The sequence below is a fragment of the Paroedura picta genome, chromosome 1 (assembly GCF_049243985.1).
Source record: "Paroedura picta isolate Pp20150507F chromosome 1, Ppicta_v3.0, whole genome shotgun sequence".
Classification (NCBI taxonomy): domain Eukaryota; kingdom Metazoa; phylum Chordata; class Lepidosauria; order Squamata; family Gekkonidae; genus Paroedura; species Paroedura picta.
This window is the reverse complement of record NC_135369.1, coordinates 179,656,340-179,680,888: the sequence shown is the minus strand read 5'-3', so window position 1 is coordinate 179,680,888 and position 24,549 is coordinate 179,656,340. Positions and strand designations below refer to the sequence as shown.

The 24,549-nt window shown below is 47.8% G+C and overlaps 1 protein-coding gene across 7 annotated transcripts in view; it reads right to left on the bottom strand.

Moving 5' to 3' along the window:
- MLPH (melanophilin) overlaps positions 1–24,210 on the bottom strand; it is a 79,759-nt gene extending 55,549 nt beyond the window's left edge. For 2 of the 7 annotated variants that reach the window (XM_077313683.1, XM_077313720.1), the window contains exons 1-2: positions 23,935–24,209; positions 1,973–2,100 (exon numbers count right to left, since the gene is read on the bottom strand). In XM_077313683.1, coding sequence (XP_077169798.1) covers positions 1,973–2,082 — 110 coding nt within the window. In that variant the 5' untranslated portion in view covers positions 2,083–2,100; positions 23,935–24,209. Of the gene's footprint in view, positions 1–1,972; positions 2,101–23,934 lie in introns of all 7 variants that reach the window. The other 5 variants (XM_077313711.1, XM_077313737.1, XM_077313692.1 and 2 more) reach the window with 4 other exon arrangements.
- Between the last annotated feature and the right edge of the window lie 339 nt (positions 24,211–24,549).

Below are 24,549 nucleotides of genomic sequence, written 5' to 3'. Positions count from 1 at the left end.
TCGAGAAACCCCGGAAGTGGCACAATCATGCAGAATATGGTTGGGAAGCAGAGCTGTGGACACGCCCACTCGGGGCCCCTCCCCTTCCCACGCATTCTAGGCCCATCATTGGCCGTTTGGTGAGGGGGGTCAACATGACCATCTATGGTCATAAAGGTAAAGGTATCCCCTGTGCAAGCATGTCTGACCCTTGGGGTGACACCCTCTAGCGTTTTCATGGCAGACTCAATACGGGGTGGTTTGCCAGTGCCTTCCCCAGTCATTACCGTTTACCCCCCAGCAAGCTGGGTACTCATTTTACCGACCTTGGAAGGATGGAAGGCTGAGTCAACCTTGAGCCGGCTGCTGGGATCGAACTCCCAGCCTCATGAGCAGAGCTTTCAGACTGCATGTCTGCTGCCTTACCACTCTGCGCCACAAGAGGCTCTTATCTATGGTCATATCACCCGATAAATGTTTAACACATTTAAAGTACATACTAAAAAATAATTAACTTCCATTCGGGAAACCCTTCCAGGGCAGTCAAAAAGCCCCAGGGTTTCAGGAAACCCTGGTTGAGAACGCCTATGCTAATCAGTCCCTTCTGAAAAAAGCAATTAGCTGACACTCTGACCAACTGCTTTGCCCTACTTTTCCAGTGCTCCAGATCTTTTTTGAGGCATTTGTGACAATTCATTGATGTTAAGGTTGCCATGTCCTCTGATCCAGGCAGTGGTCCCCACTTTCCAGATGATCCTTGACTCCCTAACTTCCCCCAAACTTATCCCAAACACCTGGACGTGATGTTGGCACACTAGGGGGTGTGTGTGTGTGTGTGTGAGACACAGTCTGTTTTTTAGGCAAAACTCAATGGTACAAGCAATTCTACCATAGAGTTTTGCCCCTTCCCCCAATCTTTCCAATGTATTGATGTCACTTCCGGGTGACCTCAGCACGTCACACAGCACATCACCAGAAGAATGTATCAGGTACGCAAAGGCAGGGGTAGTCAACCTGTGGTCCTCCAGATGTTCATGGACTACAATTCCCATGAGCCCCTGCCAGCAAATGCTGGCAGGCGCTCATGGTAATTGTAGTCCATGAACATCTGGAGGACCACAGGTTGACTGCCCCTGCACTAAGGGATTCAGCAAGGCTAGTAACCATAGGCTGTCTTGGAGGTCCTTAAGTCATAGGGCTGCCGTAAGTCAGGAGTGACTTCACAGCACCTAGCACACATAAGGGACTTGGGATTTGTTTCAAATCAACTCTGTTCTGTCCAAAGAAAAATTCTAACAAAAGAATGGGTACACTGGAAAGACTACTCAACAGCCTCCCATATTAGTCAAGCAAATGCCCCTTTAAAATGTGCTATAGAAACAGATTAAAAAGAACAATCGTGAGCAGTCTACTCAGATCTAAGCCATGTTTCATTCAATGGTGCTTACTCCCGGGGAAATGTTCTCAGGACTGCACTGCAAGTGTCTGAAGGTAACCTCAGTGTTGCAAAATAGTGCCTAGAAAAATTATGTGAAAGGATGAAGGGGCTTCTTCCTCCCATTACTTGGGACCATGCAGTTGAGTGCAGGCACAAATGGCCAAAGGGTGGCTCTCCAGATGTCCCTGGACTACAATTCCCATGACAGCAGTGCTGGAGAGCCACTGTTTGGCCAGCCCTGTTGTATAAGATTTAATATGACAGCTATTTGTGGACCAAACAAACCTGCCCAAGACTATTCACTTCAATAAAACTATAGTATTACAGAAAGACAGCAAATATGGTGATGGTAATACCCAATGTAGATGATAATCCACGACCTCTTCAGTGGCTAATTTTTATGCATTTAGGATCAGTCGTTCAATGGTAAGGGGAAACAGCTGAAGTTACGCAAGACCCCTCCCTCCTCAATACTCTCTCTCTCTCTCTCTCTCTCTCTCTCTTTCTCTCTCTCCATCCTAGGAAAAGCCAAATTCTGATTTCCAATCCACTTACTCCAAACGTTCTTCCTCTTTCTTACGTAGGTCAAAGTCCCGGTGAATCACTTCCCAAACATGCTTGGCTTCTTCATCGGTCAGTTTGGAGAGATCCAGTTTCCTCCCCATCTTGGGAAAGCAACGTACCTGAGAAACAAGCCACAAAAACCAAACAGATCATAATCAGAGGTGCTATTCCAAAACCCTCTGGTTCAACTGCCAAGGTTTCAGGTTCTTAACATGTGCCACGACATACAGAATTCAAGGGCTGCTGCCGGCCATCGGTACATAGTACATTACACACAATGTCCGCATTTTCTTAGCACTGTAAAAATTACAATTTTGATTAGTGAAAATGACAAAACTTTTACACTCTCCAGATTCTTGCCATGAAATGTACATGCCAGGCATTTCGCTGACACAAGGAAGAGCTACGTGGCTCCTCCTTCTTTCAACGTCACAATATTTAATACACCTACCTTTGGGCCAGGGGTCAGGTTAATGTGGTAGAGCCGAATGGAGTTAGAAGAAGAAGAGTTGGTGCTTATATGCCGCTTTTCCCTACCCAAAGGAGGCTCAAAGCGGCTTACAGTCGCCTTCCCATTCCTCTCCCCACAACAGACACCCTGTGAAGTGGGTGAGGCTGAGAGAACCCTGATATCACTGCCCGGTCAGAACAGTTTTATCAGTGCCGTGGCGAGCCCAAGGTCACCCAGCTGGCTGCATGTGGGGGAGCGCAGAATCGAACCTGGCATGCCAGATTAGAAGTCCGCACTCCTAACCGCTACACCAAGCTAGCTCTCGCCAAGCCTAATAATATATAAAAATAAAATAAAATAAACCTGATAGATGGTCTGTATGGCCCCTTCCAACTCTATGATTGTATTCTATTCTAAATGGTACTAACCATGCTTTTGGAATAACACCATTCGTTCATATACGGTCATGACCCAGCCATAAAACCAAAAGATAAAAAACAAATGGCAGAACAATATCACTGACATTACCAGGTATAATAATGTCACAAAGGCAGTCTTAGAAAAAGTTCAAATTCCTCTTTTTTTCTGATGCACAAGAGATACCCTCTCAGCACAGAATTAAATACTAGCGAAGAGTTGAGACCCCAGGCATATATCATAGGAGGTGGTCACCAAAAAGGATATCATTTACATACATTGGTTGGAGCCATCATTTACAGATCCCATTCAACCACTCAGCTACACTTTATAAAGAGTTTAATATAGATATTTTATACAGAGTGTATGATCACAGTTCTGACCACTGAGGAAGACCCAGTAGGGTCAAAGCGCGTTTGGTCTTATGTGCTGTTAGTTCTATAGTTATTTTTTATGAAGTTTTTATTCTGTTTTTAATTGTGCACTATAATAAATAATTGAGAAGTTTTACATTATTTTATTCTACAGCTCAACTTCTGAGTTCCTCCCCATTCAACCAGTCGGGGATCTCTGTACCTTGATGGCCATATAACAGAAATTCACCACAGTATAAGAAATAGTAGTGTCCTTATCCACAAGTTAAAAAATGACCGAAAAGTAATTAAAATGTCCAGGAAACTTGATCAGCAGAGGTATGTCTCACATCACAGGGGGGAAATTGCAATGCAATCCAATATGTGTAATAGTTTCAATTTTGCCAGAGCTGCCAGGGCAAATCCGAGCTTCCACAAGCAAATGCTAGAATCTTCTGTTAAGCAAAGCTGACAGAAAAGCATTTGGGAGAGCCCTAGAGAAGGCCCATTGAAATTTAGATGAGGTAATGGGTGTCAAAGAGAGCCTATGGTGGCGCAGAGTGGTAAGCAGCAGAAATGCTGTCTGAAGCTGTCTGTCCATAAGGTTGGGAGTTCGATCCCAGCAGCTGGCTCAAGGTTGACTCAGCCTTCCATCCTTCCGAGGTCGGTAAAATGAGTACCCAGCTTGCTGGGGGGCAAACGGTAATGACTGGGGAAGGCACTGGCAAACCACCACGTATTGAGTCCGCCATGAAAACGCTAGAGGGCGTCACCCCCAAGGGTCAGACATGACTTGGTGCTTGCACAGGGGATACCTTTACCTTTAATGGGTGTCAAATACGGTTCAATAGAAAAACACACCCAAGCCTCTAATGGCCTGTAGGGCGTTTGGCAGAAGAACCTTCTCGTTCTGCAACTCAATATCCTCAAGTTGCTGATGAACCATATTTTTTTGCTCTCTTGACACCCATTTCCAATAAGAAATATGGAGCTAACCCAAGTCTAAGAAGTTTGTTAATTATCTCCATACCCCAAGAAGCGTGAGGGTTGACTACCAGGAGCAAAGGTATAAGCCCTGCTGTGTTTTTTGGGTTGATGTGTTATATTTTAATGGGGGCTGGTTACTGTGTAAGCACTGATATGTTTTACCTCAAGCCGGTATCTAGCACCGGGAGAGGCGGGATATAAATCTTAAAATAAATTAATAAATACTGGTTGAAGTAATAAAATAACTGAAAGCCAGTCCCTGGCCTCTGCTTTTCGAAGACCAACCTCCTAAAGGAGCAGCACATTAGCAGTACGTTTTAGGGGCAGTAAAAAGAGCTTTCAGGAAGCCTGACTGTGTCCTCTCCAGAGGGCCTAATTAAACTCCATATAAAAGTAGCATCAGCGCTTGGGCCAAATAATATTTTATAGCAGTGGGGTTATAGCCGCCTTTCATCGGCGTGATGGAATCCTTTGAACAGCGTCAGTTCCCAGTCTAATATGTGCAATTTGCTATACTGAAAAAAAAAAATCACATCAAGATATTTAAAGCATTTCACTCGCTCAAATGAGTTTGGCTGAAGTTTATCGCTCCACTGTTAAAACATACCATTATTGCTTTGGTGTCATTAACAACAAAATGCCCCTCCTGAGTGAAGAGTCAAGACCCCCAAGGCTCTTTGGAGGCCAATCCTAGACTTGTTCTGCACTCCCCCCCCCCCCCGTTATCGATCCTACTGAATTCAAAATGATTTGAACCCAGGTCTTCCTCCTTCCTTTTCCCCAAATTGAAACAGACTATGTTCTACACTTGTGTGATTGGGGAAGCTCCGATGGGGGAGGGGAGCGCTGTTCATGAAGCTCCGCCAGCATTGAAGGCGCACAAGGCTGGAGAGGGGTTTATTTCCTGCCGTTCTACAGCCAAAGCAAGCGGGGGGGGGGGTGGAATGGAGCACGAGGCTGCTTGTTTATTTTTGTTTTCTTGAATGAGCAAGGGGGAGAGAACAAAGGGGGGAAAGACAATCTGAAAGGCAAATCTCGGCAGATAGAAGTGTGGGCTTGGAGTACAGTCACTTTAGAAATGAGGGCAAAAATAAGTCTTGCGAGGGAATGGCAACCCAGAACCAGGCAGTCTTTGAACTGACATCCTGACCAGTTAGAGACAGACTGCTTCACTACGTCAGCATTGGAGGTACAAGGTAGGAAGTTAATCTGGCAAAATGGAGAGATCTATACTAAATACTGGGGCTCTCTGAACAGTTTTCTCAAAAGTAGTGAGTTATACCCGCTCCTGGATATCATGGGGGGGGGGGGAGGTAGCGTCACCATAGATCAATCACAGACGTTGCAGATGGAAAATTTAATGTGCTAAGTATCAGAACGGAAATCGAATGATGTGTAGATTACTTTTTGTTTGTTTGTTTGTGTTTACATTTGTATACTACCGCTCCCAGCAAGCTGGCTCATGGTGGTTCACAGAAAAGAAAATACAATATCCAATAAGATCATATATTAATAATAATAATATTAATAAAATTGGTAACCTTCTGTTAGCTGATTCTGAAGCATGGATACCAGAGTTCTCCAGTCATTAAATCAACGCACTGATATAGCGGTTAGATTATAAAAGGGGCCAGTAGGCAGCCAGCCTTACACGTTTAGAGTTGAAACTGAATTTTATTTGGAGACATAGACTGGTATTCTCATGCAATTTTGAAATTAATAACAACAGCCAGTTATTGAAGAAGAGTTTTTATACCCTGCTTTTCACTACTTGAAAGAGTCACAGAGCAGCTCATAATCACTTTCCCTCCCTCTCCCCACAAAACACCCTGTGAGTTGGGTGAGGCTGAGAGAACACTAAGAGAACTGCTCTGTGAGAACAGCTCTTAACAGGACTGTGACTAGTCCAAGGTCACCCAGATGGCTGCATGTGGAGGAACGGGGAATCAAACCAGGCTTGCCTGATTAGAAGCCATTGTTCTTAACCACTACACCAAGCTAGCTCAACTGATGCATTTAAAAGTTTTAATCGTAAAAGGTCTCTAGATATTGAATGAAATGCAGCTTTAAGTCAACAAAGGCTGCAAAAGGGATCATTTGAAAGAGCATATATGCTTATTGATTGGATACCACAGAACTAAACAGTGGTTCATTATTGATTTACCATGTCTGAAGCCAGCTTGTTCTTCCCCCAAAAGGCCTTCTTGAGAGCCAGCTTGATGTAGTGCTTAATTTCTCTTAGAGCTCTTTCAGCCTCATCTGCCTCACATGGTATCAGCTGTGGGGAAAGGAAGGGAAGGCAATTGGAAGCCTTTTGAGACTCATGAGGCCTGTTAGGTGACCTTGCACCAGTCACCATTCTATTTCACAGGCTGTCTATTGTGTGGAGAGGAAGGGTGGGCAATTGGATGTCGCTTTGAAAGTCCTTTGAGTAGTAAAAAGCAGGGTACAAAAAACCTGCTCTTTTTTTTCTTGTTTTAATTCGATCACATAATTTTCAACAAAGATGTTTAGCAGTCTATGAAGGTGTCATGATCCCGTGATAACCTTCCAATGAGACACAGGAAATGATCTTAGGCAGTCTTTAATAGAAAATCCATTTAAAAGTTTATTGTAGTATAAGGGAGCATGAAACGGGCACAGCAGGCAATCTTTGCTTAAGACACCTTACAACGATAGAGTCAAGGTACATACAAGTTCTGGCCTACCGCTTTCCCTTTCTCTCGGGCATTTTTTGTGCCAAAAGATATTCTCATGGAAAAGCACTTTCAGTTAAAGCAACTCATGATTTGACACTTGCTTTGCTGAACACAAACCAAGCCCTATGAAGATAGGTTGAGGGACTTGGGAATGTTCAGCCTGGAGAAAAGGAGGTTGAGAGGGGACATGATAGCACTCTTTAAGTATTTGAAAGGTTGTCACTTGGAGGAGGGCAGGATGCTATTTCTGTTGGTTGCAGAGGAGAGGACACGCAGTAATGGGTTTAAACTTAAAGTACAACAATATAGGCTAGATATCAGGAAAAAAAATTGCACAGTCAGAGTAGTTCAGCAGTGGAATAGGCTGCTTAGGGAGGTGGTGAGCTCCCCCTCACTGGCAGTCTTCAAGCAAAGGTTGGATGCACACTTTTCTTGGATGCTTAGGGCTGATCCTGCGTTGAGCAGGGGGTTGGACTAGATGGCCTCTGTGGCCCCTCCCAACTCTATGATTCTATGATTCTAACACTCCTCAAAGCTGCTTGACTCCCTTTCAGACACTACACCGGCCTCCTCAAATTGGCAGTAATAAAAAAATGAGAATAAATAGGCCCAGCATAGAAAAATACTGATAGACCCCTTGGAGGAAGGGGTCCCACTGGCTGATGGCATTGGTGCCAATACAGCAGCATGACAGAAGAAAGAAGCTTGAAGTTCCATAGATTCATTTATTGGAAGTTGGGCGACATGATTTGGTTTAAAGAAGGAGAATAGAAAAACAGTGGGTTGGATTCAGTGAGCCATAGGCAGAATGCACTGGTGATCACGGATCTCCCCCACTTTCCACTGTCTGTTAGTCCCTTTTGGCTCCAGGAATGTAGATTTGGGCTGCGTGTGGGATTTATGTAGACCAGGGGTAGTCAAACTGAGGCCCTCCAGATGTCAATGGACTACAATTCCCAGGAGCCCCTGCCAGCATATGCTGGCAGGGGCTCCTGGGAATTGTAGTCCATGGACATCTGGAGGGCCGCAGTTTGACTACCCCTGATGCTTTAGGATGCTTAGGGCTGATCCTGCGTTGAGCAGGGGGTTGGACTAGATGGCCTGTATGGCCCCTTCCAACTCTACGATTCTATGATTCTATGATTCTATGTAGACTAACAGTCACATGGGTCAGTGGCTATGTGGAAGAGAGGAAAGAGGCAAAATCACATTTCCTGATAGAAGAGAGATGAATGCGAAACCAAACATCTGGAGAGCCCCCCCCCCCTTCCGGGCCATCATTGGCCATTCAGGGAAAGGGAGTTCACCCCCTCACTACAGCCCATCAACCCACATGGCTATTTCTTCACGAGGATCTCACAACCCCAGGAATCAACATTTATAATTTATTACATTTTGATACCTCCCTCCCATACAGCTCAGGGAGGTTCCACAGCAACATAAGGGACTGCGGAGGAGCAGAGAAAGAGGCAGGTTTGAATCCTTGCATTAGTGGATTGCTGGATTCAGCCTAATATCAACAAAATCCCTTTGGTATTCTCCTAACTAAACATTTAGTACAAATGGAAAACATATTTTCTCCTGGGCTTTCTCCAATTCATGTGTATCTTCTGTCGTGAATTAAGTATATTTACGACTGGTATTCCAAAGGACAGTACCAGCTGGTGTAGATCTTGTCTGAATATCATGGAGAGGTCTTTTGTGATGGGGAGGGGCGTTAGAAGCAGACTGCTTCTAGCAGTAAGTATTTGCAAGTACTCTTCCCAGACATCACATCCCTGGCCAGGATGGGGGGAAAAGAAAGGAAAAAATGAAACAATAATCTAATAATCTATCTAATCTGTAAATCGCTCTGGGAGCCGTATAAATAAACGCTAAGGGGTGTGGGGGTGGGCTCAGTCCGGGATGGGGAAGAGCACCCATTGGCCCCTTCACCCTGGCTGACAAGTGGAGGGCCCATCTCTACGCCGGACTCTTCCCCCGCCGCCCCTGCCTCACAACTCGCCCCCCCTCACCTGCTCAGTGGACCCTTCACCTCCCCCTGCCCCCCCTGCCCCATCCTCTTCCCTTGCGGCTTCCTCCCTCCCTCCCTCCCTTCCTTCCTTTCTCTCTCTCTCTCTCTCTCCATTCTGCCTCTCTCTCTCTGCCTTGCGCCGTGCCCGCGCTCCGCCGCCACTTCCCCCCCTGCCCCGTCCCCTTTCATTGCACCTTCCTTCCTTCCTTCCTTCCTTCCTTCCTTCCTTCCTTCCTTCCTTCCTTCCTTCCTTCCTTCCTTCCTTCCTTCCTTCCTTCCTTCTTCCCTCCCTCCCTCCCTCCCTCCCTCCTTTCTTTCTTTCTCTCTCTCTTTCTTTCTTTCTTTCTTTCTCTCTTTCTCTCTCTCTCTCTCCCTCCCTCCCTCCCTCCTTCCCTCCAGTGTTCTGCCCACTGCATCTTTCTCCTCCCTCCCTCCTTTCCTTCAAACCCAGGACTTCTAACCAATACACTCGACCAGGGGTAGTCAAACTGCGGCCCTCCAGATGTCCATGGACTACAATTCCCAGGAGCCCCCTGCCAGCATTCGCTGGCAGGGGGCTCCTGGGAATTGTAGTCCATGGACATCTGGAGGGCCGCAGTTTGACTACCCCTGCACTCGACCATCAAACCATGCTAGCGCCCGCTGTATTTGGCTTACAGTGGGCTTGATTTCTAGTACACTATAAATCATTAAGCTTTAGAAAAAAGTCCCAACTCTCATGAAATTCTTCAGGTGGTCTCCGACTCATACATTGCCATGACAGTGTATGCTCTTAGCTTCTCTAACCCATGCATCTAGGACAGGTAATTCTTGCTGCTTCTATGGTGAGGCAACTAGGCATCTAGCTGCAGTTTTCGTGTTAAAGAATTCCCCAGCAAGCACTGGCAAATTCTCAGGAATGATGCCTAATAACATACATTTCTGATCTAATGGAAACTGAATTTTAAGTATCCTCTGCAATTTCTCATCAGTTTTTATCCAGAACCTTTTAACTCTCCCACGAGGACAGAAGTTCATTTTCAAAAAGCAGAACTCTACACTTATGTTGGTTGCGGTTTTTCAAATATCACGGCTTATATCCACTCCTGGATATTGCAGAGGAGTCACCGAGGATCTGTTATGCATGTTGTAGAGGGAAAATTTAAAGCACCCAAAATCAAAATGGAAATCGAGTTCAGTGTAGATGAGAGGCATTAATTCGGGCTGGGAATGGATATAAAGCCCCTGCAGACTCAACCTAGGTCTCTCTCTCTGTCTCTCTCTCTCTGTCTCTCTCTCTCTCTCTCTCTCACTCACTATCTAGCAATGTAGTTCCTTAATATACTAGTCATAATACTTAGAAAAGACTAAATTAAAGACTCCGCTTGTTTTGTTGTTTAATCTCTTGCATGCCCGCAAACTGCATGGCTGCTTCTGCTGCTGATCTAGGCCTTGTATACTCTGCTAACTTTAGGGAATACTACTCAAATATTCCAACACCAGACACCCTAAGCCAGGGTTGACCACAAATGTCTGCAGGACAATAACAAAACAGTCCAGACCATTCCAAAATATCCCTTACAATGAAGATGTCTCTGGAAACCTAATCAGTTGCTTAATCAGGAAGGATAATCTCATCTCTTGGTGGATATGAGTCATCCAAATTAATTCACCAGAGCCCCAGCGTATTCCACCATTAGTCATTTAAGTTCTCTCACGAGAAGTCTCAGTTGCATTAGGTCAATCATTATCCCACAAGAAACTTCTCCGTCTCACTCATTTCTGCTAGTAAGGAGAAACTATAGAAGAAGAAGAAGAAGAAGAAGAAGAAGAAGAAGAAGAAGAAGAAGAAGAAGAAGAAGAAGAAGAAGAAGAAGAAGAAGAAGAATTGAATTTGATACCTCACCTTTCTGTACCTGAAGGAGTCTCAAAGCAGTTTATAATTGCCTTCCCATTCTCTCCCCACAACTAATTCCTTGTGAGGTAGGTGGGGCTGAGCGAATTCTGAGAGAACACTGACTGGCACAAGGGTATCCAACATGTTTCAAAGGGATGCCAGTCCCCACATAGGACCCCCCAGTTTTACAGCTCATCTCCAGCCAACAGAGATCAGTTCCCCCTGGAGAAATGGCTGGTGAATTCCATAGCATTATATTCCACTGGGGTCCCTCACTACCCCAAATCCTGCCCACTCCTGGCTCCACCCCCAAATTTTCCAGGTATTTCCCAACCCAGAACTGGTAATTCTAAAGCTTCATGTGTAGGAATGAAGAATCAAACATGGTCCATAGGTCTTAATGACCACACCACACTGAGCAGTAAAAGGGATCCCTCAGCCCCTCCTAGTTTGAGTTTTCTATCCCAGAACTTCATCTTCCACTGATCGGAGATGACAATATCTCATGTAAAGTCGCTCATATGTGCCTTCCCTGGCATGGTCTTTTTGTAAGCTGCCCATATGTCCTGAAAACCACAGGACACTAACGCTTTCCTGTTCTTCGTCCCATGTCCCGTCCGATTCCTTAAAATTCCCGCCAGCCGGAGCCCCCTCCCTGCCTCCCTCCCTCCCTGGCCCATGGCCAGCAGGATGGCCGGCAGCGGTGCTCTGCCCTGGCTGGCCTGCGCAGGCGTGCCATGCAGAGGCCCCCCTTCGGCCCCAACCTGGCCTGTGCCAACGCCGCGCAGGTGCACAAGACGGGAGAGGCGCGTAGGAGACTCGCGGGAGAGGCATGCAGGAGGCGAGGTGAGCCCAGTTAGAGGGAGGGAGGCCGCAGCTGCCCGCATCACCGCTACAGCAGTGGCGGTGCGTCCTGCCTTACGGTTTCTAAATTCTGGTTACCTTATCTTTTTATTGACCACTGTAAGGATAAGAACTCTGACACCACATGATCCCCTGACGGAAAAGTATTCCAAGTTGGTCTGCCAAAGCTGAACTGCTGTGACTCCCATCACATCCGAAAGGCGAAGGAAGATAAGTAGGACTGATGATGATCAAAACAGATGGGCAGAATCACAAGGGGAAGGGCAGCCATGTCTGGTCTTAAAGGTAATGTTCACCTTGAACTGGGTCCACAAACAACTGGAAAGACAACGGAATCCTCTGAAGACCCGTGAGATGTGCTCTGTGGTGGGAACTCATTAGCAATCTAGCCACAGAACCGTTCCAGAGATCTACCAAGCCACCAGCAGAAAACACATCGAAAGCAGTAAGGAATCTCTCTGGATCCACAGCCTACAAGACTGAAATGGAATAACACACCACCAAGAGACCACCAAGAGACCACCAAGGGCCACCCAGTCCAGCCTCCCACCTTCTCCAGGACTTAAAGAAGACACATGCCTAACAAGCACTCATCCCATCTCCTCCTAAAAAAACTTTCAATGAAGGAGATTCCACCAGCTGTTGAGGCAGCATATTCAATCTATGGACAGACCTATCATCAGAAAATACTTCCTAATATTTAAGTGGAACCTCTTTTCCTGTAATTGGAATCCCTTGCTCCTAGCCCTTGTCTCTAAAGTTACAGTAGCCAAGTTGGCCTTTTACATACACAGGTATGGTATCGCCCCTTGCCCTCCTCTTCTCCAAGCTACACATACCCAATTCTCTCAACCTCTTCTTGATTTCAGATGTTAGTGTAAACCTGGGGCATTTTTCAATTGTGTCGCAAGATCTGTCTTGTCTGTCATGGCGTGAGTCTTTGGATTTAAGAACGTTGATAATAAGATACGCTGATACTAAGTGGGGGGAAAGTGATGAGACAGGGGTCCCCAGACATTTTTTTTAGAATTCTGACAGAGTGGTAGGTGCAACTACAAAATGGCCTTTGGGGACACTCTGCGGTTAAAAATCAGCCTTAGACTGATTTTTCTTAGGTTTTGCTCAAAACCCAGAACATCACCTCCAAACTGGAAGTGATGTCAGCACGTCATTACATTATTCCTGGTGACTGCAGGGGGGAGGTCCAGAAGGCCCAGGATTGCTGAGGGGATGACTGAGAGGGGATCTGAGAACCATCTTCAAGTATTAAAAAAGCTGCCATGTAGAGGATGGAGGAGAGTTGTTCTCTCTTGCCCAGGAGGGACGGACCAGATCCAATGGGATGAAATTAATTCAAAAGAAATTCTGTCTCAACCTCCGGAAAGAGTTCCTGAAGGTTAGAGCGGTTTCTCAGTGGAAAAGGCTTCCTCGGGAGGTGGTGGGTTCTCCATCTTTGGAAATTTTTAAACAGGCTAGATAGCCATCTAACGGAGAGGCTGATTCCGTGAAGGCTCAAGGGAGTGGCAGGTTACAGTGGATGAGCGAGAGGGTTGTGAGTGTCCTGCATAGTGCAGGGGGTTGGACTAGATGACCCAGGAGATCCCTTCCAACTCTATGATTCTGTGATTCTAAATTCGGTCTAAACACCCGGAAGAAGTTCCTGAAGGTTAGAGCGGTTTCTCAGTGGAACAGGCTTCCTCGGTAGGTGGTGGGTTCTCCATCTTTGGAAATGTTTAAACAGAGGCTGGATAGCCATCTAACGAAGAGGCTGATTCTGTGAAGGCTCAAGGGGGTGGCAGGTGACAGTGGATGAGCGAAAGCGTTGTGAGTGTCCTGGATTGTGCAGGGGGTTGGACTAGATGACCCAGGAGGTCCCTTCCAACTCTATGATTCTATGGATATGTAGTATTGTTAAGTGACCTGACATTCATGGTTAGCAAATGGCTCTCTTTCTCTTTTCTCTTGGCAGCTCCCACACAAGGCCTCAGCCTGCAGCCAATGTTGGGCGGAAGTGGCTGGGAGGTATTGTATCAGCAGACTTTCTTGGCAGACTTTTGGGATTCTTTATTGACATCCCCTTGAATGCCTTTTTCCTCAGCCAACTTCTGGCAGACCAAGTCTCTCAACTAGCATTCCTCCCCCCCTTGATATATACATTTTTTTTAATTTTCGAAAACAAATTAATGGTATAAAGGGGATACAGAAAGGCGAGAAAAGGGACTGTAAAACATAATTATGCATATCAGAAATAAATTCAAGTGAGCAGCTGTGCTGGTCTGAAGCAGCAGAACCAAGTTTGAGTCCAGTGACACATTAAAGACAAACAAAATGTTATTCAAAGTATAAAACTTGGATAAAACTTTGTTGATCTTAAATGTAACACTGAACTCAAACTTTATATCAGAAATAATTACATATTACAGAGTCCACTGCACTACTGTCATCTCTGGAGGGGGAGGTGTGTGGTCTGGTTAGTCCTCATTTGGAATATTGTGTCTAGTTTTGATTGCCACTGTTCAAGAAGGATATTGACAAGTTGTGTGTGTTCCAAGAAGGGCGAGTAGGCGACTTCTGTGTTCTAAGAAGGGCGACTAGGATGATTGAAGGGTTGGAATCCATGGGGGGGGGGGATCACAAGGAAGAGAGGGTTAAACTTGTCCCCAAATATTGGAAGCAGAAAGATGAATGCTGTCAGTAGACATTGATAAGTAGCCACAACATCATTGGTAGCCTTCAAGCCTTGGTTTTTGTCATTAAAAGACAAGGGGGAGAAGACAGGGCCCTTTTGGGGACTCTCTTGGCCTTTAAGGGAGGGGTAACTGGTATGATGCTAGCCAGCAGCCTCTGGGCAGCTTGCTACCATGCAATTTGCATGACTCACTCAGGACCAATCACTTTCTGCTGTTCAACAGCAGCCATGTCACTAAGCCTGTGTGTTGTAGACAGTTTCAGACTAGGATCTGGAGCAGGGGTAGTCAAACTGCGGCCCTCCAGATGTCCATGGACTACAATTCCCAGGAGCCCCTGCCAGCATTTGCTGGCAGGGGCTCCTGGGAATTGTAGTCCATGGACATCTGGAGGGCCGCAGTTTGACTACACCTGATCTGGAGGTTCCAGATCTGAATCCCAACTCTACTGTGGCACTGGGTGACCTGTCACAGATCCTCGCCCTACCTCACAAATTGTGAGCATAAAACTGAGGAGAGGGAAATTATGTAAGTTGCTTTGATCCCCATAGATCAGGGGTGGCCAAACTGTGGCTCTCCAGGGCCTAGTCTGCACACATAGGATAATGCACTTTCAATGTGCTTTGGCAGCTGGATTTTCCTGTGCAGAACAGGAAAATCTACGTCTAAAGTAAATTGAAAGTGCATTATCTATTGTGTGCAGACTAGGCCCAGGTGGCCATGGACTACAATTCCCATGAGCCCCTCATCATGTTGGCAGGAGCTCATGGGAATTGTAGTCTGTGGCTATCTGGAGAGCCGCAGTTTGGCCACCCCTGCATACAGAAAAGTGAGTATACAAGAAATATAAAAATAATATACGTATACTGCTGAAGAAGGGAGGTGTATCAAAGGTAGGTTGGAGGATGGAAAGGGAAGGAGGAAGTAGGGAAAGGTGAGGTTATAGAAGTTGCCAGGAGTCGGAAAAAGGAAACAGAGTAGGGAAGAAGACATGGGGGAAATGAGGTGCTTCCCTCTGCACTGCACAGGTTTTCCTGGGTGGAGGTTGCTAGGGGGAAGGAAGGAAAGGAAACTAGAGATGGGGGGAATAGGAAGGAGAGAAGGAAGCAGGAGAAGGATGAGGCCATAGGGGTTTTGAATACTGTAGGCGAGCAGAAAATGAAAGGTCTTCAGCAAGTCCTTGTAGGCTTCAGGTTTGGAATTCTATAAACCACAACCATGACTCCCATCAGTCGCCTTTCTTCCAAATTGAAAAGCTCCAGACTTTTTAGCCTTCCCTCATAGGAAAAGGCGCTCCAGCCCCTCGCTCGTCTTAATTGGCAGCCTTTTCCAATCTGCAGAATGTGGTAAATAAGCCAAGGGAAACTATAATTTTAGTCCCAGACATACAAAAGGCGGACAGAAACACATGGTGTGTTCCTCAGATAAGACTCTGTATTTTCAAGATCGCATTTTTCCTCCTTTTTAGGGGAGACGGTGCAGATACCGGGCAGTTAATAAACCAAGGAGTTTAGCCCACCACACCCAAGCAAAATACTGCTTCCTATTATGAGAAGCAAAACAAATGCAGCATGACTCTCAGCTGATTTTCTGAATGGGTTTTTTTCCCTCCGATGGAAAAAAAAAAAAGCAGCAATCCAGCACTTATTTTCTGAAGTGACGAAAAGCTTCCGATTAAATTAGCAAAAAATAAGCCTGCAAGTAGGGATCTAGTTCAAATCACCCCATACTGATGGGGAGGGGGACAGAGAGTGTTTTAGATCTAACTCTCTGCCAAGTGGTTTGTTGGGGAGGTTTAACAAAATCTGAGTCCAACAAAGTTTTATTCAAGGTGGGAGCTTTTGTATGTATGCACACTTCCTCAGACAGAGAAATAGAAATCATAGAATCATAGAATTATAGAGTTGGAAGGGACCTTCTGGGTCATCTAGTCCAACCCCCTGCACTGTGCAGGACACTCACATCCCAATCGCTCATCCACTGTCACCTGCCACCCCCTTGAGCCTTCACAGAATCAGCCTCTCCGTCAGATGGCTGTCCAGCCTCTGTTTAAAAATCTTCAAAGATGGGGAACCCACCACCTCCCAAGGAAGCCTGTTCCACCGAGAAACCGCTCTAACTGTCAGGAACTTCTTCTGGATGTTTAGACGGAATTTCTTTTACATTAATTTCATCCCATTGGTTCTGGTCCATCCCTCCGGGGCATCAGAGTACAGAGTACAGATCATCAAAATACAGATATAAAGAGACAGTAGATTAGCAGTCAATTAGTAAACAGCCTAATGAAGGTATCCAACAAATACGTAGCATCCTGAAGATGCTTAGCGCAACCAAAAGCCTTGCCAGTCTAACAAACTGAGTTTATAAATCCTTTGGGTTCAACTGCCATTCACAAGAACATGGGGAGAATAACAATGTTATTTATTATTCATTTGATTTATATCCCGCCCCTCTCCACGGACTCATGGCAGGTTACACAACAGACTAGGGGAGAAAAAAACATGCAATCAATCACAATCCCCTAATACCATTAAAACCCATTAAACGGCGGTATAATCCCCAATCTTCCCCAATCTACAGCCAAACAAACATCATAGGTATGGATTTGCAAAATAACATAGCAGAGGAGGGGTCCCAGTTGTCCCTGAAGCCCAGACTCAACCAAAGATCTGGCGGAAGAACTCCGTTTTACAGGCCTTGCGGAACTGAAACAGTTCCGTCAGGCCCTTAGCTCTTCTGGGAGCTCATTCCACCAGGTCAGGGCAAGGACTGAAAAGGCCCCGGCCCGGGTCAAAGCCAGGCGTACTTCTCTGGGGCCAGGTTGGTTTCAGCGATTAATGGCAGATGCGGAAAAGAAGGAATCCTTATATTTTAAAATGAATATTAATATTTCATCAACCTTAAAATGCTATGATCATCCAATAAAATTTAAGTTTTAAACTGTGCTGGGGCAGACGGAGACCAGGAGGAAATGCATTCTTGAGAACCAACCTGGAAATTAACCATTCCACTTGAAATCCTGAGAACCAACCTGAAAATAAACTAGTCAGGAGCCAAATCATGGCTCTCCAGGTGTTCATGGACTACAATTCCCATGAATCATAGAATCATAGAGTTGGAAGGGGCCATACAGGCCATCTAGTCCAACCCCCTGCTCAACGCAGGATCAGCCCTAAGCATCCTAAAGCATCCAAGAAAAGTGTGTCTCCAACCTTTGCTTGAAGACTGCTATGGGCCCCTGCTAACTGGCCATGCTGGCAAGGGCTCATGGGAATTATAATCCATGAACACCCAGAGAGCCATAGTCTCTCCCCATTAGCAGGAAAGTGGGACCCCAGTGGTGGAAGCTTCATATACATGAAATAGGTGGGAAATATATAGATAAGCCTTAGGACTCTCCAGTTTAAATAGCCCTAGATGACCCAGATCTCAACAGATTTTGGAAGTTCCAGCAGGGTGGGCCCTGGTCAGTATTTGGAATAACAAGCTGAGTTCAAACAGCTATAGTTTACATTGTTATAGGTTTGTTTCTCCTGAGTCCGCATCAACATCCCCTTTACTCCGAGAGGGGGGAACATCTGGAATGTTGAGGGGCCATCCAGATGTGCATCTCATGCCACAGGAGTGGCCGCCCTTAAACCGCAGAGTCAGGTTCAGCTGTAGCCACGGATTCTTTGCACGCAAGGTTCTTGGAGCCGATGTGAAGCACAGTTTCCCATAGATCTAAGCAGAGGTCTTTATGTACTCCTAGGTAAAGCTCACTTGCAGTATAGAGATCGATGAAGAGCAAAATTGGGGTGGAGGGGGAGACAAATATGGACTGCTTTTAGCCAAGACTGGTACCAGTTAGAAGAAGAAGCTGGGTTTTATATCCCTCTTTTCTCTACCAGAGGGGATCTCAAAGCGGCTTACAATCGCCGTCCCTTCCTCTCCCCACAATAGACCCACTGTGAGGTAGGTGAGGCTGATAGAGCTCTAACAGGACTGCTCTGTGAAATCAGCACTATCAGGGCTGTGACTAGCTCAAGGTCACCCATCTGGAGGAGCGGGGAGTCGCACCCAGCTTGATGGATTAGAAGCCACTGCTCTTAACAATGACACCACCCTGGCCGGATCTGCAGGGCCTACAAGACAGGGCTGCCCCACGAGGCCTATGGCTGAGGCCCTGAGGGACCGTCAAGCAGTGCCAGCCTCACTACTGGAAACTAAGAGGAGGCCTGCTTCAAGAACTCTGACCTCCCCCTTCCCCGGTTGATATTAGTTGAGGGTAACAGAAATGAGTCACAGTTTTATTATTTTATTTGATGATGTGCTGATTCTGTGGCACAGGCAGCTGTGAGCCCAGATGATGGGAGGGCTTGTGAGGAGGGGGAGGATGCACAGCCTGGTGGGAACACAACGCTGTTTCTTTAAAACAGGTATCCGCCATTCACCGCGGTAACTGCCTGAGGCAGTCCACGGTGTTTGCGATCTGATTAAAAGAGCCCATATAAACAGCGCAATCAAATACAGAAACCAGCTAGGCCAGCTAGCAGCTGAAAGAGTGGAATATTTAAAAAAAACAAAAACAAAACCAGACTTTACAAGAGAACACTTAAACTGCGCATCTAATGCACGAAGATTGTAGCATGTGCACTCCACCACATAGGGAAGCCAGTCCCCAGATGGGACGAGGGGATCCCCTAAAATTATAGCTCATCTCTAAGAGAAAACATGCTGACTGCCCTTCTGACTCTGCAGGTGTTTGGCTGGAAAAGAGAAGCCGCCTCCTGCGTTGGCCGCTGTGGTTATTGATTGGGGGTGCCCCAAAATGGTCACATTTCATGCTCTGCATGGACCCAAAAGCAGGCTTGAGAGAAGATTGATGCTGCGGCGTCAAAAGCCTCGCTGAACTATTTAGAATAGTGTTTTATTTTTCAAACGTGCTCCCAAGGGCTCGCTCGGATGGTTGATCCTTAACACGATCAAACTTTTCAGGGCTGGGAACTGGAAACATTTGGTTTCTCAGAGAGGTGGGAGAAGGCTTGGCTTGGCCTTCTGGGAAGGAGGAAGAGCTTTCCCTCCTCGGGTGACCCTTCCCACTTCCCTTGTTAAACTGGAGAGGCAGGCCCTGAGGACTAGCCACATGGACTAACCTCCAAGAACCAGCGTGATGTAGAGAGCCAGTTTGGTGTAGTGGTTAGGAGTGCGGGCTTCTAATCTGGCATGCCAGGTTCGATTCTGCGCTCCCCCACATGCATCCAGCTGGGTGACCTTGGGCTCGCCACGGCACTGATAAAACTGTTCTGACCGAGCAGTGATATCTGAGCTCTCTCAGCCTCACCCACCCCACAGGGTGTCTGTTGTGGGGAGAGGAAAGGGAAGGCGACTGTAAGCTGCTTTGAGCCTCCTTCGGGTAGGGAAAAGCGGCATATAAGAACCAACTCTTCTTCTTCTTTTAGTGGTTAAGAGTGGCAGACTCTCATCTGGAGAACTGGGCTTGATTCCCCACTCCTGCTCCACATTCAGCCAGCTGGGTGACCTTGGGCCAGTTACTGTTCTCTCAGAGCTCTCTCAGCTCGCCTACCTCACAGGGGGTCTGTTGTGGGGAAAAAGAGGAAAAGGCAATTGTAAACCACTTTGAGACTCATGGAGCCTGCTGGGTGATCTTGGGCCAGTTACTGTTCTCTCAGAGCTCTCTCAGCCTCACCTCCCTCACAGGGTATCTGTTGTGGGGAGAGGAGGGGAAGGCAATTGTAAGCCGCTTTGAGACTCCTTCGGGTACAGAAAAGCAGGGTATAACAAACCAGCTCTTCTTCTTCTAATGGGGGGGGGGTGGTCCTGAGAAAGGAAGGTTGCCAACTCTGGGTTGGAAATTACTGGAGAATAGGGGGGGGGGGGAGTCTGAGAAGAGCAGAAAAGTCTCACACTTTCAGACCAGCCACCTTTCAGACCAGAAGGGCACATAAAGAGCATCCATTAGCATTGGTGTTAAGTGTTAGCTGTATACTGGGCATTCCACATAGGGAGGCCAGAATTTTGATGTTATTTTATCCGGGGCAACAGTCCAGTGTGTATTGTCTCACGGTAGCAGGGAGATCAGTAATGCCGGTCCTTTTCCTACACCACGCTGCTGACGGGCCAGGCCAATATCAGGCCTTCTGGCTTCTAGACAGGAAGCCCCCAAAATGAAGCTTTTGAGAGCCCACAAGTTTGAGGAGTCCAGTTATTATTATTGAGGGGGGGGCGAGTCTAAAACTGCAAAAAATGGGGGGAAACGGGATGCCAATTCATGCCACACAGCTAGTAGGAATCAGTTTTGCCTCCACGGATTCAAAGGCCAAGAGTTTGAATGCTCTTTAGATTTGACACACATTTTCCTGCAATCGACACTACCTAAGACTTTGGACACAGGCCTTTTTGTGAGCAGGAGCCAGAGAGGAGAGCCATCCACACACCACGCTGAGATGCAGCTTCTGGAGACGGGACACCGCTAGGAACTCAAGACTGGCCACATTTTAACACCCCCCACCCCACCCCAAACAAAAGCGGGATTCTGAGTTTCCAGAGACAAGGGCCAAAAATTAGGACTATCCCTGGCAAATAGCAACCGGGGGAACATGCGACTGAGTGGGAAGCAAGAAAGAAACAGTCACCTAAAGGATACCTGCCAAGGAACATCCACTCCAGATGTGCCCCGACGGACATGTGCTTCCCTTTAGAACTCCAGATGTTCATGGACTACAATTCCCATGAGCCCCTGCCAGCAAATGCTGGCAGGGGCTCATGGAATTGTAGCCCATGGACATTTGGAGGACCACAGGTTGACTATAGAATCATAGAATCATAGAGTTGGAAGGGGCCATACAGGCCATCTAGTCCAACCCCCTGCTCTATGCAGGATTGCCTTAGAACAGCAAAGGCAGACAGAAGAGGACTGATTTAGGACAGCTCTTCATTTTAGATTCGGGTGGGCAGCCGTATCAGACTGAAGCGACAGAACAATGTTGGGCGTCCACAGACATCTTTAAGACCAACCGTGGTTTATTCTAGTTTTAAGCTTTTCTGTGCCAGCCTATTTTTTCAGTGATGTGACGCAGCGTTCATGCACATGAAAGCTTATGTCTTGAATAAAACTTTTTGTTGGTCTTCAAGGTGCTGCCAGACTCAAACTTTGTTCTAGCTCTTCATTTTTTGCATCTGCTTCCTTCCTTCCGAGGAGGTCCCAGGGGTGCTGCCCAATAAGAGCTGCCAGCAGTCGTCCCAGTAAGGGATTTTTCACCCCCAAACTCCACACCCTTTTTTCCCCAGGGGTGCTTCAGACTACCTTCAGCTGATGCAGAAGAGCTCAGAAGTTGGTAAAATCAGAACTGAATACAGACCTTGGCTTGCTGTTATAATGTCTATTCTAGTGGCCTCCAACCTTTTTGAGAACAAGGGCCACTGTTAGACAGCAAATATCTCCCACATGATAATACCCCATCTTAGATGGACCAAGCTAGCTTGATCTTGCCAAATCTCAGTTGCCAAGCAGGGTTGGCCTTGCATAGTACTTGGATGGGAGATCACCCAAGAAGTTGAAGACCATGATACGCAAGCAGACAATGGAAAACCACCTCTGAACGTGGTTAACAGCATCAGACTCTAATCTGGAGAACTGGGTTCAATAACCAGGGCCTATTCTGCACACAATAGATAATGCACTTTCAATGCACTTTAGAAGTAGATTTTCCTGTTCCACACAGGACAATCCAGCTGCCAAAGCACATTGAAAGTGCATTATCCTATGTGTGAAGAATGGGCCCTACTCTTCCACATGAAGGGTGACTTTGAGGCTTTCACAGTTTATCTTTATTAAATTGCATCTTTAGGATGCTTTGGGCTGATCCTGCATTGAGCAGGGGGTTGGACTAGATGGCCTGTGTGGCCCCTTCCAACTCTATAATTCTATGATTCTACAGCTCTTTCAGAGTTCTCTCAGCCCCATCTACCTCATAGGGTGTCTGTTATGGGGAGAGGAAGGGTAGGCAATTGTAGCCTGCTTTGAGACTCCTTTGAGTAGTAAAAGCAGGGTACAAAAAAAATGAGTTCTTGTCTTGAAAACCCTGCCAGGTCGCCAGAAGTCAGCTGTGGCACACCCCTACCACTGTACCATTCGTTTCCACTGACTAAGAAAATACACAATGACCAAGGAGATCAAAATGTCCAAGTCGAGTGTGCTTACGGATTCGCAGGCCCCTTGCCATCCCTCTGTGGGTTCCCCAAGGCCCCCCCAGGTTGAGAACCACAGCCCTTGCCTAAAATGTCGTAGAAATCAAAACAAGTCTTAGAAAGAGACCAAAGCCCCCTGACCATTTCCGCACAGCCAGCAGAACAAACTCACAGAAGGTCCCGATGGCACAGAACTCAGCCCTCGATGTTGGACCTGCAGCTGTTAGCCCTAACTGGGCTTGTGTGTCTGTCGGACAACGTGGGTAGCCACATTCAGACACCACAAGCTTCCAAGTCACATTCATCCTACGATGACCACACCTGCCCCAAGCATCACACGGGCTTCTGGAATACATCCTTTTTCTTGCTGAATTTTTAGTGAATGGGAAGTGACCACGAAACAAGCCTGATTTGCACAGGCCTTTTATTTTCTGGCTTATACCGATGAGTTTAGCGCGGTGCAGGAAGCTCCAGCACAGCTCCCCTTGCAGAGGAAAACCCTGGCTCCAAACTCCAGAAGCAAAGGCACGAAAGGTTTCTATCTTGGAAGGGCAAACACAGGTGTCCCACAGGATGCTGGGGAACGTCAAGTGAGCTTGCCAAGGATGGGATCTGCTCTCCCCAGCCCAAAGTGGCTCTCAGAGGCTAGCGGGGGGGGGGGCCTAGCGCGGCCAACCTACAAGGGAGGTCAGGCGGGAGTGCTTTAAGGAGCAGCCAGCGGAAGAGACCCCAACAGCGGAAAGAGGCGTCCCTCCAACAAGTGTCCTTAAAGAGGGAAAAGGGGGGAGGAGGGAGGCTAGGGCCCTGATCCACAAGGGCAGAGGTAGTCAACCTGTGGTCCTCCAGATGTCTATGGACTACAGTTCCCATGAGCCCCTGCCAGCAAACGCTGGCAGGGGCTCATGGGAACTGTAGTCCATAGACATCTGGAGGACCACAGGTAGATTACCCCTGCACAAGGCGGAAAAGAAATCTTGCGGACCTGCCAGGGCCATACGCTGCATGTTCAACTGGCCCTAAGACCAGGAGTTCTCCATGGAGATCCAAAGGCCAGACAGCCATCCCCTCCCTGGAGAAAAACCACATCTTTGGAGGGTGAGCTTTCTGGTGGACATCCTGCCCTCCGCCAGCAGCTCTGCCCTCCCGAGATCTCCAGGGCTTTCCCCAGGCGGGAACTGGCCCTCCCTGCAGGTTGCCAGATCAAGGCTGGGGTCAGTTTGGGGCCGGGGCCAGAGGCGCTCCACAGGATCGCTCATCTCCAGGAGCCCCGCTCCGTGTCGTGTGGGGCTGAGCGGTCCCTGCGGGGCGCGCCTGCCTCTTTGGGGCTCAACGCGCCTCTCGCCAGCCCAAGGCCGGGCCGGGCCTCTTCCCGCAGGAGGCCGAAGCCACGCCCGGCAGGCCCTTCCCTTCCTTACCTCGGCGGGGGTCGCAAGGCTCCTCGCTGGCCGGCTCAGCCCTCCTGTGGCGTCGGCGCGCCTGCCAAGCAAGCTCCGACCCCGCCAAGCGCACCTGGCGTGGCCAAAGCCGCGCGGGAGAAGCCTCTACCTTGGCGGAGCGCGGCGGGCTGGGCTGGGGCTGGGCGCGCCTGGGCTCTCCCCCGTCACATGCCTCCCCGGCTGGGGCCGCCGTCCTCGCCCCTCGCCCCAGGCACGGTCCAGCCGCTCGGTGCCAGGCGGTCACATGGCAACCCGCCGCGCCAACTTCCTGGCAGGACAGGGCAGGGCAAGGAGGTGCGCAGGAGCCAGGTGCCAGCCTCCAGGGGTGCCCGGGGGATCCCCCGGAATTCCAGCTCCTCCCCAGCTTTGGAGAAAGCCGGCGCTTGGAAAGGGGGCTCGGTGGCCTCGTGCCCCGTCCTCCCGGCGCTCCACGCCCAAATCTCCAGGAGCTTCCCGACCTGGAGGTGGCAACCCTGTCTCCACCCCGGGTGCGGCCGGCTGGGCAGGTGGCCGAGCAGGTGGGCGCTTGCTCCGCGGGAAGCGGGAGGAAGGGGCGCTTGGCTGGGAAGAGGCCGTCGAGGGGAATGCCGCTTA